At 43.5% G+C, this 11,922-nt stretch overlaps 1 protein-coding gene across 1 annotated transcript; it reads left to right on the top strand.

Annotated features, from left to right (window-relative positions):
• The first annotated feature begins 286 nt into the window (after window positions 1-286).
• Window positions 287-2,742, top strand: LOC116329288 (macrophage mannose receptor 1-like). Its single transcript, XM_039609068.1, has 4 exons — window positions 287-644; window positions 833-1,207; window positions 1,373-1,717; window positions 2,016-2,742. Exons 1-4 carry the CDS (start codon window positions 611-613, stop codon window positions 2,360-2,362), a joined length of 1,101 nt encoding a protein of 366 aa, XP_039465002.1. The 5' UTR covers window positions 287-610; the 3' UTR covers window positions 2,363-2,742.
• The last annotated feature ends 9,180 nt before the right edge of the window (window positions 2,743-11,922 follow it).

Genomic DNA, 11,922 nt, shown 5'->3' with positions numbered 1-11,922 from the left:
TTTTGCGTTTACATGTGGATGAGGAATACAGAGTTCGTCACGCAACGTCAAAGGTATGTGCCTTTATTCACGTCACACTGTGCGCCACGTTATTGTTTTTTTGCAGAATGGCAGATGTGTGGACCACATTTGAACTATTGCTTTTGTCTTCATGGACAACGTTTGTGTCCATCAAACAGGTATATATCCCATAAAGGTATATATGTTCATGTGTACCTCTGCTGTCACAGCCCTCCCCTGCACCTGCATCACCAAACAAACAAGGAAGTCATATTTAGATATTAGAATGAAACTTCCTTGTTCTGCTTCTTGGAAAGTCCACTGTTTGAAGTTTCTGTCCTTTTTCCAGAGCTTAATGTAAACAATTCCTTTCATAACTCATATCTACACTGTGTCTTTGTGTCAGGGGGGAAATCTGTATCTTAAAATTCAAATACTGAGTACAGAGTGTGTGTTAGTACAGATGGTTATTTACTGCAGAGCTGTCTGCATGAACAGCAGAGAAGAACCAGATGAAAGTTTCAAACCTGCAGGCTCATTTCATGTCTGTGTACAGAGGTGCTGTGTGGACCACATTTGAACTATTGCTTTTTTTTGTAACAGAGCGACGATGCAGTGGAGTCTGTTTCTGCTTCTTCTGATGGGTGAGTGATCATTTTACCAGGGCTCCTGATGGTTTCCACCTAAAATCCTTTAGTTTGATCAGGACTCATTAAACAAATGAACTCTTACTGAGAAAATCAAGGATTCACCCGTAAACTGGACAGTTTGATGGGAACATGAGTTTCCTGCTTGTATCAGCAGATATTCAACAGTATTTCTTCTGTTTTAGGTCAGTGTGTCTTCATCACATGTCAGCTGTATGAGTACCACTTTATTAAAGAACAGATGAGCTGGGATGCAGCACGGGCATACTGCAGAGAGAACTACACAGACCTGGCCAAAGTGTTTGACCTGACAGACATGAGAAGACTTCAAGACTCTGCACAGAGTCAAACAGAAGCCTGGATTGGACTGTACAACATCACAGGAGGAGCCAACAGGAGGTGGCACTGGTCTCTGCCGGGGGAGGAATACACTGAAAATAAGACCTGTTGGGGAAATACAGAGCCGAATGATGGAGCATACCCTGAGAACTGTGTGATGACAGGAGACAAGTGGGTAGATGCTCCATGTACTCACACATATCAGTTCATCTGCTATGACGGTGAGAATATGTGGACAGTAATATGATGAAACAATATTTAATAATATTATAATCTAGTTAATAATATAATCTGTGTTATATCATATGTTCCTGAAAGAGACAGTTTGTTATCAACTAATTTGTCTCATTCTTCAATGTTTTTGTGTTTTTCTGTTGACTCGACAGAAACAATGAAAGACAACAAAACCTTTCATTTGATTACGGATAAGAAGACCTGGACTCAGGCTCAGAACTACTGCAGACAGCATCACACCGACCTGGCCAGTGGACTCGATCAGATATACAGTGAAGAGTTTAAGAAGCTGCAGAACTCTACAGCTTTGTGGATCGGCCTGTTCAGAGACAGCTGGAGGTGGTCAGATGGGAGTAACTTCTCTTTCAGATACTGGGACATGGACTCATTTAATGATGGACTAAACAAGAGGACATGTGCTACGACTCTGTTAGAGAGATCAGGAAGATGGAGCTCTGCTGGATGTGACCAAAGAAAGCCTTTCTTCTGCTATGATGGTGAGTTTACACAGATTTATCTCAGCTGTTTGTCCAATAGATGAACTGCTGGAGTCACTGAGAGGATTTAGGTCAGTATGTTTCTTCAGCCACTTATTTCTGCATGTATGTTGAACTTCTGTCAGAGGTGACGATGTTTAGCTGATGGTTGGAACAGAGATTTCTCTGTAGAGCGACTGATTCATCTGAATAATCACTGAAATGTTTTCTTTTGTTCTTCCAGTGAAACTGGACCAAACATCCAGAGACTTTAAGTCCAGATTTAACTGATTTCATGTTTTCTCTGATTTTATGGCAGATGAACTGATTCTGATCAGAGAAAACAAAACCTGGGAGGAAGCCTTGAATTACTGCAGACAGAAACACCATGACCTGGTTTCAATCAGCAACCCTGAGGAGCAGCGATCGGTCCAGGAAGGAGCCAAAAACGCCTCGACTCCTTTCGTGTGGCTGGGACTGCGCTACGGCTGCGCTGCACGTTTGTGGCTTTGGGTCACTGATTATGTAGTGTGCTATGAGAGGTGGGCTTCAGGGGGAAGGACTGAAGACTGTGACATGTCTGCAGCTATGACCACAGGAGGGCAGCACGAGTGGGTCAGTCAGAGGAAAAATGAGACATTTAATTTTATTTGTATAAAACACTGAGGTTTAAACCTAAAGTCACTTCTTAGCTGCACATGTAGATTTTCTGGGGTGAACTCTGTGTTTCTGCTCAGTGTTTACAGTCTCTGGGTTTGAAATGGGAGAAAAATGACCAACAGATTATTACCTGCAGGTTCGATATGTGCAGAGAGCAGTCTGTGTTTCATTTCCTCTCCTTTACCAGAGTCAGGAACATCTTGGTTTCTTCCTTCATTGTTGCTGGATTGGTTCATTATTAAACTGTAGCAGGATATTTGTTTTGATTTAGTTCAGATATGGTGATGGTTTGAATATTTCTGCTTCATGTGCTGTAAATCTTTGTATCACATCATTGTATCCTCAGCTTGAATTACAAAGCCTGTCACTAAAAGCAGGTAAAACCATGTTTGTGTCATGACTCCATATGAGCTCTATAATCTGATCATGTTTGTTCATGAAGTCAAATAAACCTTCGTTTAACCAAGTCTGTCACTGTTACAGCTTTCACAGGAACTAATACAAACAGCGCCACCTAAAGGTAAAACCAGTTAACATCAAACTAACATGTAGCTCTGTGACATTTCCACAAATGAAGATTTGCAGGAACTGGAAATGAGTCTTTCACATCACTGTGGAGGAGTTTTGGTCGTGTTTATTTTGCAGAATTGTTTGAATTGAGCCACATTGGATTCATTGGGTTGTCCAGGTGTGGAAGTTTCATTTTTGTCTGAGCAGCAGACAAACAGAGTGAGTCTTATATCCGAGTCCCAATTAACCCTTTTTTACATCAGACACTTGAACACATCATGTGACTCTGGACATTTTATTTTCTAAAATATAGAAAATATTGAAATGAGGACTGTGTGAACCAATCAGTAACAGTGATCAGAGCTGCAGCCAGTTATGTTAACAGTTTTTTACCATTTTGGTAAAATGTTTTTTTCAAAGTCTTGATTAAATATAATGATGTTGTCGGGCTACTCTGCAGCTCTTCACTCCTTTTTAAGTAACTTATTCTGGACAAAGCAGCAGGACAGACCTCTCCCCATCTCTGTGCGACCTCTGTAAACCTGGTCCTGTTTATCTCGCTGATTTTTTCCACTCTCATTCACGTGGACCTTCATCTGTTCAGGTTCAGTGAGTCTCCAATCATGACGCCCTGACAAATATCAGATTTGGTTATAAGTGGCAGCATGTCAGACTCCTCACTCTCTGTCTCCTCCACCATCTGAACCTCAGGAACTGAGAGGAGAACATGAGACAGACACATGTCAGTGATGGTGATCCTCCATCATCTACAGTCAGTGTTGTTGGGTCATTTCCTGTTTTATTTTGTTACTTCTACTGTGAGTTCCCTGACCTTCACTCCTGTTTTCAGTCACTGTGGACAAACAGCTGTTACTCTCACCTCTGACACTGAGAGTCACTGATTTCCGTAGCAGCATGTGTCCATCGTTGTTGTAGATGGTGCAGGTGTAGACTCCACTGTCAGTGAGGTGGAGGTCTTTCAGGATCAGACTGAGGTCTTTAGTTCTCAGAGGATCTTCATTCATCTCTGTGATCCTGGTCCTGTAAGAGATGCTGGTGTTCATTGTTCTGATACACATGGACCGTCGTATTTCGGTGTTTCCACTTTGACATCCTGAGGAACATCATCTTTGTTTGTTTTCTGTTTTCAGGGTCAGACTGAGGTCTCTGCTTCTCGTGGGTCTTTTCTGTATTTCTGCTCCTTTAACACAGCTGTTCTAACACCTCAGATACACCTGGATCAAATCTCCTCAGGTGAGTAAAGGATGCCTTTAAACGCTGTGAGCTGAAGAAACATTCTGAGCTCTGGTCTTGATGCTCAATCATCCAGGTGAGTAAATCCCAAAAAGTGGATTCTGTTCATCTGGAGCGTTTTCAGTGGGAGGAACATTTCTTCACTCTGATGAAATGACAAAATGTTTCTTCCACTGAAAATGTTACGTCCAGATGGACAAAATCCACTTTTTGGGATTCTGAGATCTTCATTAACCAAAGGATCCTCCTATCAGAGCTCTGCTCTACCTATATTTCAGGAAGTACAGGATTTCCTTCCCATCTTTCAAAATGAGGAAAAATCCTGTGCTTTCTTAAGCACAGGCCATGTTTTGAGGTAACTTAGCCTTGTCAAACATCCAGAGATTTTATAGGAAAGGACACTAAGGAAGAATTGTCTACAACCAAATCAAGCCAACACTGTAGCCAATTCCCTGCATTGCTATTAGGCATGCAATGTAGAGAATTGGCTGGAAAGACAGCTGTAGCTGGAAAGGAGCTTCAATACTTTATGTTGTGTGCAGGGCCTGTGCTTAGGAACAGCATACCAGTAGAGTTCTATGATAACTTTGTTTTCTGTTGCATCTGCTGTTATTTAAATCTAAATCCTCCACCCGTCTCTCCACCTTGACCCTCTGTTATGACCCTCTGAGGCTGAAGCATCATTAACGTGCATGATCCACAAGCTTCAACTAGGATGTATAAATGTGTGCAGTGATGTGTGTGAAGCCTTTGAGGACTCACGGTGTTATTAGCTGTTAATGAAACACAGCTTCAGACGTTCAGTTATACGAAGCTGTGAAGGGCTGTCAGCAGGTAATGGCTCAGGTCACAGCCCACCTGTGTGATGTCACTGAACACCTGTGTACCAGTGTGAGCGCTGCTTCAGCCTCTGCAGTCGTGATGTGTTTATAGGACATCAGACAATCCTGCGTCCATGGACAGAAGTCAAATAGTGTTTAGTCTTGGTCACAGGTCCTCTGATGTTCACACAGAGTCACGCTCAGTCTGAGGAAACTTTGTGTTAGCATGTTTCTGTTCTTATAAAAACAGCTGATGATTTTACAGAAACATGATGCAAACATGAGAATGAACAAATGATTTTTATTAACAGACACTGTTTATTTTTCACTTTGCATGACGTCATCAACACTGTGACACCAGGGGGCGCTCATCACCAGCTGAAGAAGTGTGCAGTGATAATGGGGGGAGACGCAGTATTGTGTGTACTACAGTTGTACTGTGGGTACTGCAGTAATGACACCTGGTCACGTCAATCAGAGGTCACTAAAATCAATATTGAATCAGTAACTTTGCTTTTCTCTGGTCCCTCCCCAGTCGGACCAGGAGTGACATGTTTAGCTGCATGTTCTCCTCTCAGGGTACCAGGTGGGGATGGTGGAGGTGACAGAGGGGGAGGAGTCTGTCCTGTGGCCCTTTAAACCACACCTGGCCTTCCTCAGGACGTCACAGTGGAGTGGACTCTCACTGAACCCAAACACATGAAGGTCCATGAGAGTGGAAACAATCAGCCAGATAAACAGGACCAGGATTACAGAGGTCACACAGAGACGACTTCAGTCTGACCCTGAAAGACCTCCACCTGACTGACAGTGGAGTCTACACCTGCACCGTCAGCAGTAAGGATGGATATGTCCTGCTGCAGAAAGTGGTGACTCTCAATGTTAAAGGTCAGCAAACACATCACAGGTCTCAGTGGATGCTGCATCAACAGCAGCTCCACCCTCCTCCTCCTCTACAGGAGAAACTTTCTGTTTTTCCATATAATCTATGATTATTGTTCCCACGGCGACGCACACAGCATCATGAACTGAACAACATGATCCCTGATCTGATGTTATAATCCTGTATTTTACACGTGTGTCAGTTTTTAATAAAGAAAATAAGTTGTTGTTCTAAAGAATCTGATTGTTTGCTTGCAGGACACCAGCAGAGATGAGTCCTCCGTCACAGAAGTATTTATATATGTTCTATTTCTATTGTACATATTAATCAGCATCTGTGGGTGGACAGCAAAAAATTTCATTGCACAGAGAAATGCCTTTTCTCTTGTGACACATGACAATAAACACTTTGAATCTTGAATCTTTGAATCTTGAAGACGGTCACCTGCAGGTCAAAGGTCATTGCATCTCCAACCCACATCCACTGTTACTAAGTTAAAGACTTTCTTCTGCACTTACATTTGACCACCTTGATCTATGACAGTCATTCAGGCAGTGATGCCTGGACTGGAAACCTTACTAAGCATACTGCATTTCAAAATAAAAGTTGGGCTTATTTTGATGCCATTACAGGAACTGCTGTGAATTCTTCTTTTTGAATCATTACTTAGTTAAGTTGTGGAAACTAATGAGGTTGTACCTTCATGTTGGGAGAAGAGAGCCAGAATAATCTTATTGTCACAGTATATAAGCTGTACAACTGTTTCAGGCTGATCCTTGGTGTGAGGCAGACTGTTGTCACACTGGGATCCTGTAAACTTGTCATTTCAACTGCTGAAGGAAATCTTTTTAAATCTTTTTCTCCTGAATTCCTTCTGAAAACATTTGAACACAACAAATCGGTGACCCGACGTGATTTTTCAGTTGGAAAGGAGAAAAGGAGGATTGGAGAGGCTCCTGACGGAGCTGCTGTCAGACGCCAGAAGTGGAGGAAACTGATTCAACCTCACAGAAGGCCTTCAAAATAAAGGTAAGCAGAGCCTGTTATATCAAAAGCTGCAAAATTGGCCATAAACCAAATTAAAATGTGAGCGGTGAGAGGTTACAGTTCTCTGTCACACTGATCGAGTGTTTATATGATAAGATACATGTTTAATACATAAAGGTGGAATTACAAGTTAGTAAGAAGGTTTTTAACAAAGGTTTAAATTAACCCTGAAGTTTAAAGGTGAAAGAAATTTCAAGGTTTATCAAGGCTAACATGGAAATAGGTCAAAGGTTAAGATTAAGGATTAAGATGAATCAGAAAATTATGTAATGAAATGAAAATATGAGTTAAAGGAATAAATAGGTCAAAGGTCAGATTAAGTGAAATTTGAAGCCTTTGTTATTTAAACTAGATAAAATAATCAGAATAAACGAATGGAGGAAAATCGCAAAGATGTTGTGATCAAAGCTCTTTTAAAATAGTTTGTACGGCATAAAGAAAAACACGTTTCAGTAAATTGTTACTGATCCAAAACCGCGGCAGCCACTGGTAGTGACCTCAAATCATTGTTACTGAAGAAGGAGGAATTCTGCCTTAAACAGTAAAGTGTTCTTTAACAGTACGACATTGATAGAGTTTGTTTGTGTGTTTGTGTGTTTGAGAGTTCAGACTGAAAGGGAGCGCACAATCGTGTGTGTGTGTGTGTGTGTGTGTGTGTGTGTGTGTGTGTGTGTGTGTGTGTGTGTGTGTGTGTGTGCAGCTGTTCTTTGTGTTGTTGCTGGATCGTTGCCTCAGGGGGAAAGTTGTGTGTGTGTTGAACATGCAGACTAACAGAGACTGCAGCTGTCAGCAGCCACACACACTTTATATTCTTCAAATCAAATCAGAGTGAAACATGTTCACTGACAGCTCAGCTTCAGCATCTTATTCATGCTGTGACTGCAGCCGTTCAACTCTGTTTCTCTTTAACCCAAATCATCACAACATGGAAATATAATCATCAAAATGATGTGACTGGAAGGATGCAGCAGTCTGTGCTCCACCTTTCTCCTCCACACCTGCAGGTGGAGAACATGGATGCATGAATCTCTACAGAGTTCTTTGAATATTATCCGTCTTATCAGTTTTCAGTGAACAAAAATCCTCACAGAGCCAAAATAAGCAGTTTGTATCCAACATAACTCAGCTGGACTCTGATGCTCCGTATAACAGCCACACATGAGTCTGGATTCACTCAAAGCATTGAACAAACTTTATTGTAAATGAAGCTTTTGGACATTTATTCTCTGATATTTGCTCTTCAGCTCGAGTCTCCATCAGTGGGAACATTTCCTGATTCAACTTTTCTTCTGTTCAAATCAAACTCCATGAGAATCAAAGTGTGAATCAGAGTCCTGATGATCAGATTCTATAGAAACATGGAGACTGTAGAGGATTTACACTCAATATGTTCATTTGGTCCCTTCAAGAAAAATCAATCATTCATCCAATAAAATCAGTGGTTGATCGACTCAGTTTGATTGACAGGACAGATGATCAGAGGTGCAGAGTTTTTACCACCATCATTGTTACAGGGACTGAAGTATGGGTGGAGTCTGTGAGTGAAGGAGCAGCCAGTAAAGGAGTAGATCAGAGCTGCAGCACCTACATCATAAAAGGAGACCAGACCCTCCTCATAATCCACAAACACCCCCACCTTCTCAGGACCAGGATGAAGACAGAGGGGGACTGGAGGGGAAGCACGAGCTCTGTACTCATTTCCATTTCTCAGACACACAGTCCAGAAACCATCCTGAGGTTTCAGTGTGATTATTCCCTTCCTGTTGATCGACTCTGTGGCCACTCCTAAAGTCCACTCAGTCTTTCCTTTAACCTGAACCTCAAAGTAAAATCTGCCTGAAGAGAAACTCTGCTCTCCTAAAACACAAACACACAGAGAAAATCTCTCTGGGTTGTTTGGAAGATTCTTCCTCACATCACTATGATAGTCAGAGGAGTTTGCAAAGAAAAGCGTCTGGACTTCTTTAAGTTGCTTGAAGACGTTTCACCTCTCATCCGAGAAGCTTCTTCAGTTCTAAGGTCAAATGGCCGAGTCCCAGATTTAAACCCAGTGGGAGTATCCCCCAGGAGGACAAAGGACCCCTGGTGATCCTCTAATCACATGCGCCAAGGTGTGAAAGCGGGTGTGGGACCTAATCAGCCAGGGTTTCGGGTGAGCCCATTGTGAAACCTGGCCCCACCTTGTCATGTGATTCCTGAGGTCAGATGGCCCAGGATGTGAGTGGGCGTTAAGGCGTCTGGGAGGGAACTCAAAACTGGATTATAGATGGCAGACAGTTGGTGTCGTAAACCACCGCCTCTGTTCAAAGATGGTCGCTCACAGTGGACATAGATGGCTTCTTTCACTCCTCTTTCAAACCATCTGTCCTCTCTGTCCAATATGTGAACATTGGCATCCTCGAAAGAGTGACCTTTATCCTTAAGATGCAGATGGACTGCTGAGTCTTGTCCTGTGGAGGTGGCTCACCTCCACAGGTTTGAAAGAGGAGTGAAAGAGGCCATCTATGTCCACTGTGAGCGACCATCTTTGAACAGAGGCGGTGGTTTACGACACCAACTGTCTGCCATCTATAATCCAGTTTTGAGTTCCCTCCCCAGACGCCTTAACGCCCACTCACATCCTGGGCCATCTGACCTCAGGAATTCACATGACAAGGTGGGGCCAGGTTTCACAATGAGCTCACCCGAAACCCTGGCTGATTAGGTCCCACACCCGCCACACCTTGGCGCATGTGATTAGAGGATCACCGGGGGTCCTTTGTCCCTCCTTGGGGGATACTCCCACTGGGTTTAAATCTGGGACTCTCGGCCATTTGACCTTAGAACTGAAGAAGCTTCTCGGATGAGAGGTGAAACGTCTTCAAGCAACTTAAAGAAGTCCAGACGCTTTTCTTTGCAAACTCCTCTGACTACGATGACCTGGATGACTGAGAACCTTCACAGACATCACTATGATACACTTGTTTTCCATCATCAGACAGGATGAGTTCAGGATGAGCTGTATCAGGATCCAGACTCACATCCACCTCATGCTGCTGCACCCTCTGCAGCTCAGCCTCAAACAGCTTCTTCTTCATGGGTTTCCAGACTGTCTCCTCCAGCTGAGCCACAGCTCTCCCCACAGTCCCCTCATATGATGGTGGATGAACTCTGACCTCTGTCCAGTCCTTGGTGGGTGGAGCAGCTTTCAGGGAGGAGAAGCTTTGGAGGAGGTGGAGGTGGTCTTCAGAGCGTGAGAGCTGCTCCACCTCAGAGCTTCTCTTCATCAGCTCAGAGATTTCCTGTTCCAGATCTTTGATGAGACCTTCAGCCTGTTTCTCTGTAGTTTCCTGTTTGTCTTCGATCTCCTTCATGAGCTCCTTCAGGCGTCTCTCAACAGACTCCATCAGAGCAGTGAAGACCTGAACACCTTCTGCTTTCTGTCTGTCTGCAGCATCTTTACTCATCTTCACCGACTCTGTGATCTCCTGAATCTTCAGTCGTCTCTTCTGGATCATCTGCTGAATCTCAGCCTCTGTCTTCTCCAGCTCTGCCTTCTTTCCTTCATATTCTTCTCTCAGAGGAACAAACTCGTGGTTCTTTTCCTCCACCTTTTGCCGCAATGTTTCAAAGAGCCGGAAAGTAAATAAGTGGCAGACAGAAATGAGACAGGTCGAATCTGTTGTGTTATTCAATTATACGCATTTGCGGTTATTTTATTTTCTGTTGGCTATGGGAAAAAAGAAAATAAATAATAATATACTCCCATACAGTGGCTTGCAAAAGTATTCGGCCCCCTGGAACTTTTCCACATTTTGTCACATTACAGCCACAAACATGAATCAATGTTATTGGAATTCCACATGAAAGACCAACACAAAGTGGTGAACATGTGAGAAGTGGAACGAACAAAATACATGATTCCAAACGTTTTTTTTTTTTACAAATAAACAACTGCAAAGTGGGGTGTGCGTAATTATTCAGCCCCTTTGGTCTGAGTGTCTAATGTCAGTACAAATACAGCTGCCCTGTGACGGCCTCAGAGGTTGTCTCAGAGAATATTGGGAGCAACAGCACCATGAAGTCCAAAGAACACACCAGACAGGTCAGGGATAAAGTTATTGAGAAATTTAAAGCAGGCTTAGGCTACAAAAAGATTTCCCAAGCCTTGAACATCCCACGGAGCACTGTTCAAGCGATCATTCAGAAATGGAAGGAGTATGGCACAACTGTAAACCTACCAAGACAAGGCCGTCCACCTAAACTCACAGGCCGAACAAGGAGAGCGCTGATCAGAAATGCAGCCAAGAGGCCCATGGTGACTCTGGACGAGCTGCAGAGATCTAGAGCTCAGGTGGGGGAATCTGTCCATAGGACAAGTATTAGTCGTGCACTGCACAAAGTTGGCCTTTATGGAAGAGTGGCAAGAAGAAAGCCATTCTTAAAAGAAAACCATCAGAAGATCCGTTTGTAGTTTGCCACAAGCCATGTGGGGGACACAGCAAACATGTGAAAGTAGGTGCTCTGATCAGATGAGACCAAAATCAGGGCTCTAGACTAACTTTTTGCCATGGGCCTCCCCAGCAGAACTGCCCATCTCTGAGCCTGGTTCTGCTGGAGGTTTCTTCCTAATAAAAGGGAGTTTTTCCTTCCCACTATCGCCAAAGTGCTTGCTCATAGGGGGTCATATGATTGTTGGGTTTTTCTCTGTACCTATGAAGCGCCTTGAGGCCACTTTTGTTGTGATTTAGCAATATATAAATAACATTGAATTGACTTGAAATTGAATTGAATTGGATGTTGAAGAAGCTTCCATCCTCTCCTCCGGTGTTGCCCACCTGTCTCTGGGCTGCCCCCTGCTGGTCCCCGGGTGCAGTGTCGGGCGAGATGGGTCCCTTCAGCTCTTGATTGGAGCATGCCGGGTGTGGGAATTAGCCCTTCCTGAGGTCCCATCTAGTAGAGTGGACCTCAAGGTTGTTGCTATCACGCAACCTCAGTGCCTAAGGTGCCGCTGCTGCCTGGTTGGCCTGGTTGCAGGTAGTGAGTGCCCTGCCTCCCAGCATTTATGGTCC

This window comes from Oreochromis aureus, linkage group 3 (assembly GCF_013358895.1).
Source record: "Oreochromis aureus strain Israel breed Guangdong linkage group 3, ZZ_aureus, whole genome shotgun sequence".
NCBI lineage: Eukaryota > Metazoa > Chordata > Actinopteri > Cichliformes > Cichlidae > Oreochromis > Oreochromis aureus.
This window is presented reverse-complemented; position numbering and strand designations above follow the sequence as displayed.

Excerpts from the sequence above, each read along its gene's own strand:
- LOC116329288 (XM_039609068.1), top strand. The coding sequence starts at position 611 with ATGCAGTGGAGTCTGTTTCTGCTTCTTCTGATGG. Across the intron at positions 645-832 it reads GTTTCTGCTTCTTCTGATGG|GTCAGTGTGTCTTCATCACA; the intron begins GTGAGTGATCAT and ends CTTCTGTTTTAG. Across the intron at positions 1,718-2,015 it reads GCCTTTCTTCTGCTATGATG|ATGAACTGATTCTGATCAGA; the intron begins GTGAGTTTACAC and ends ATTTTATGGCAG.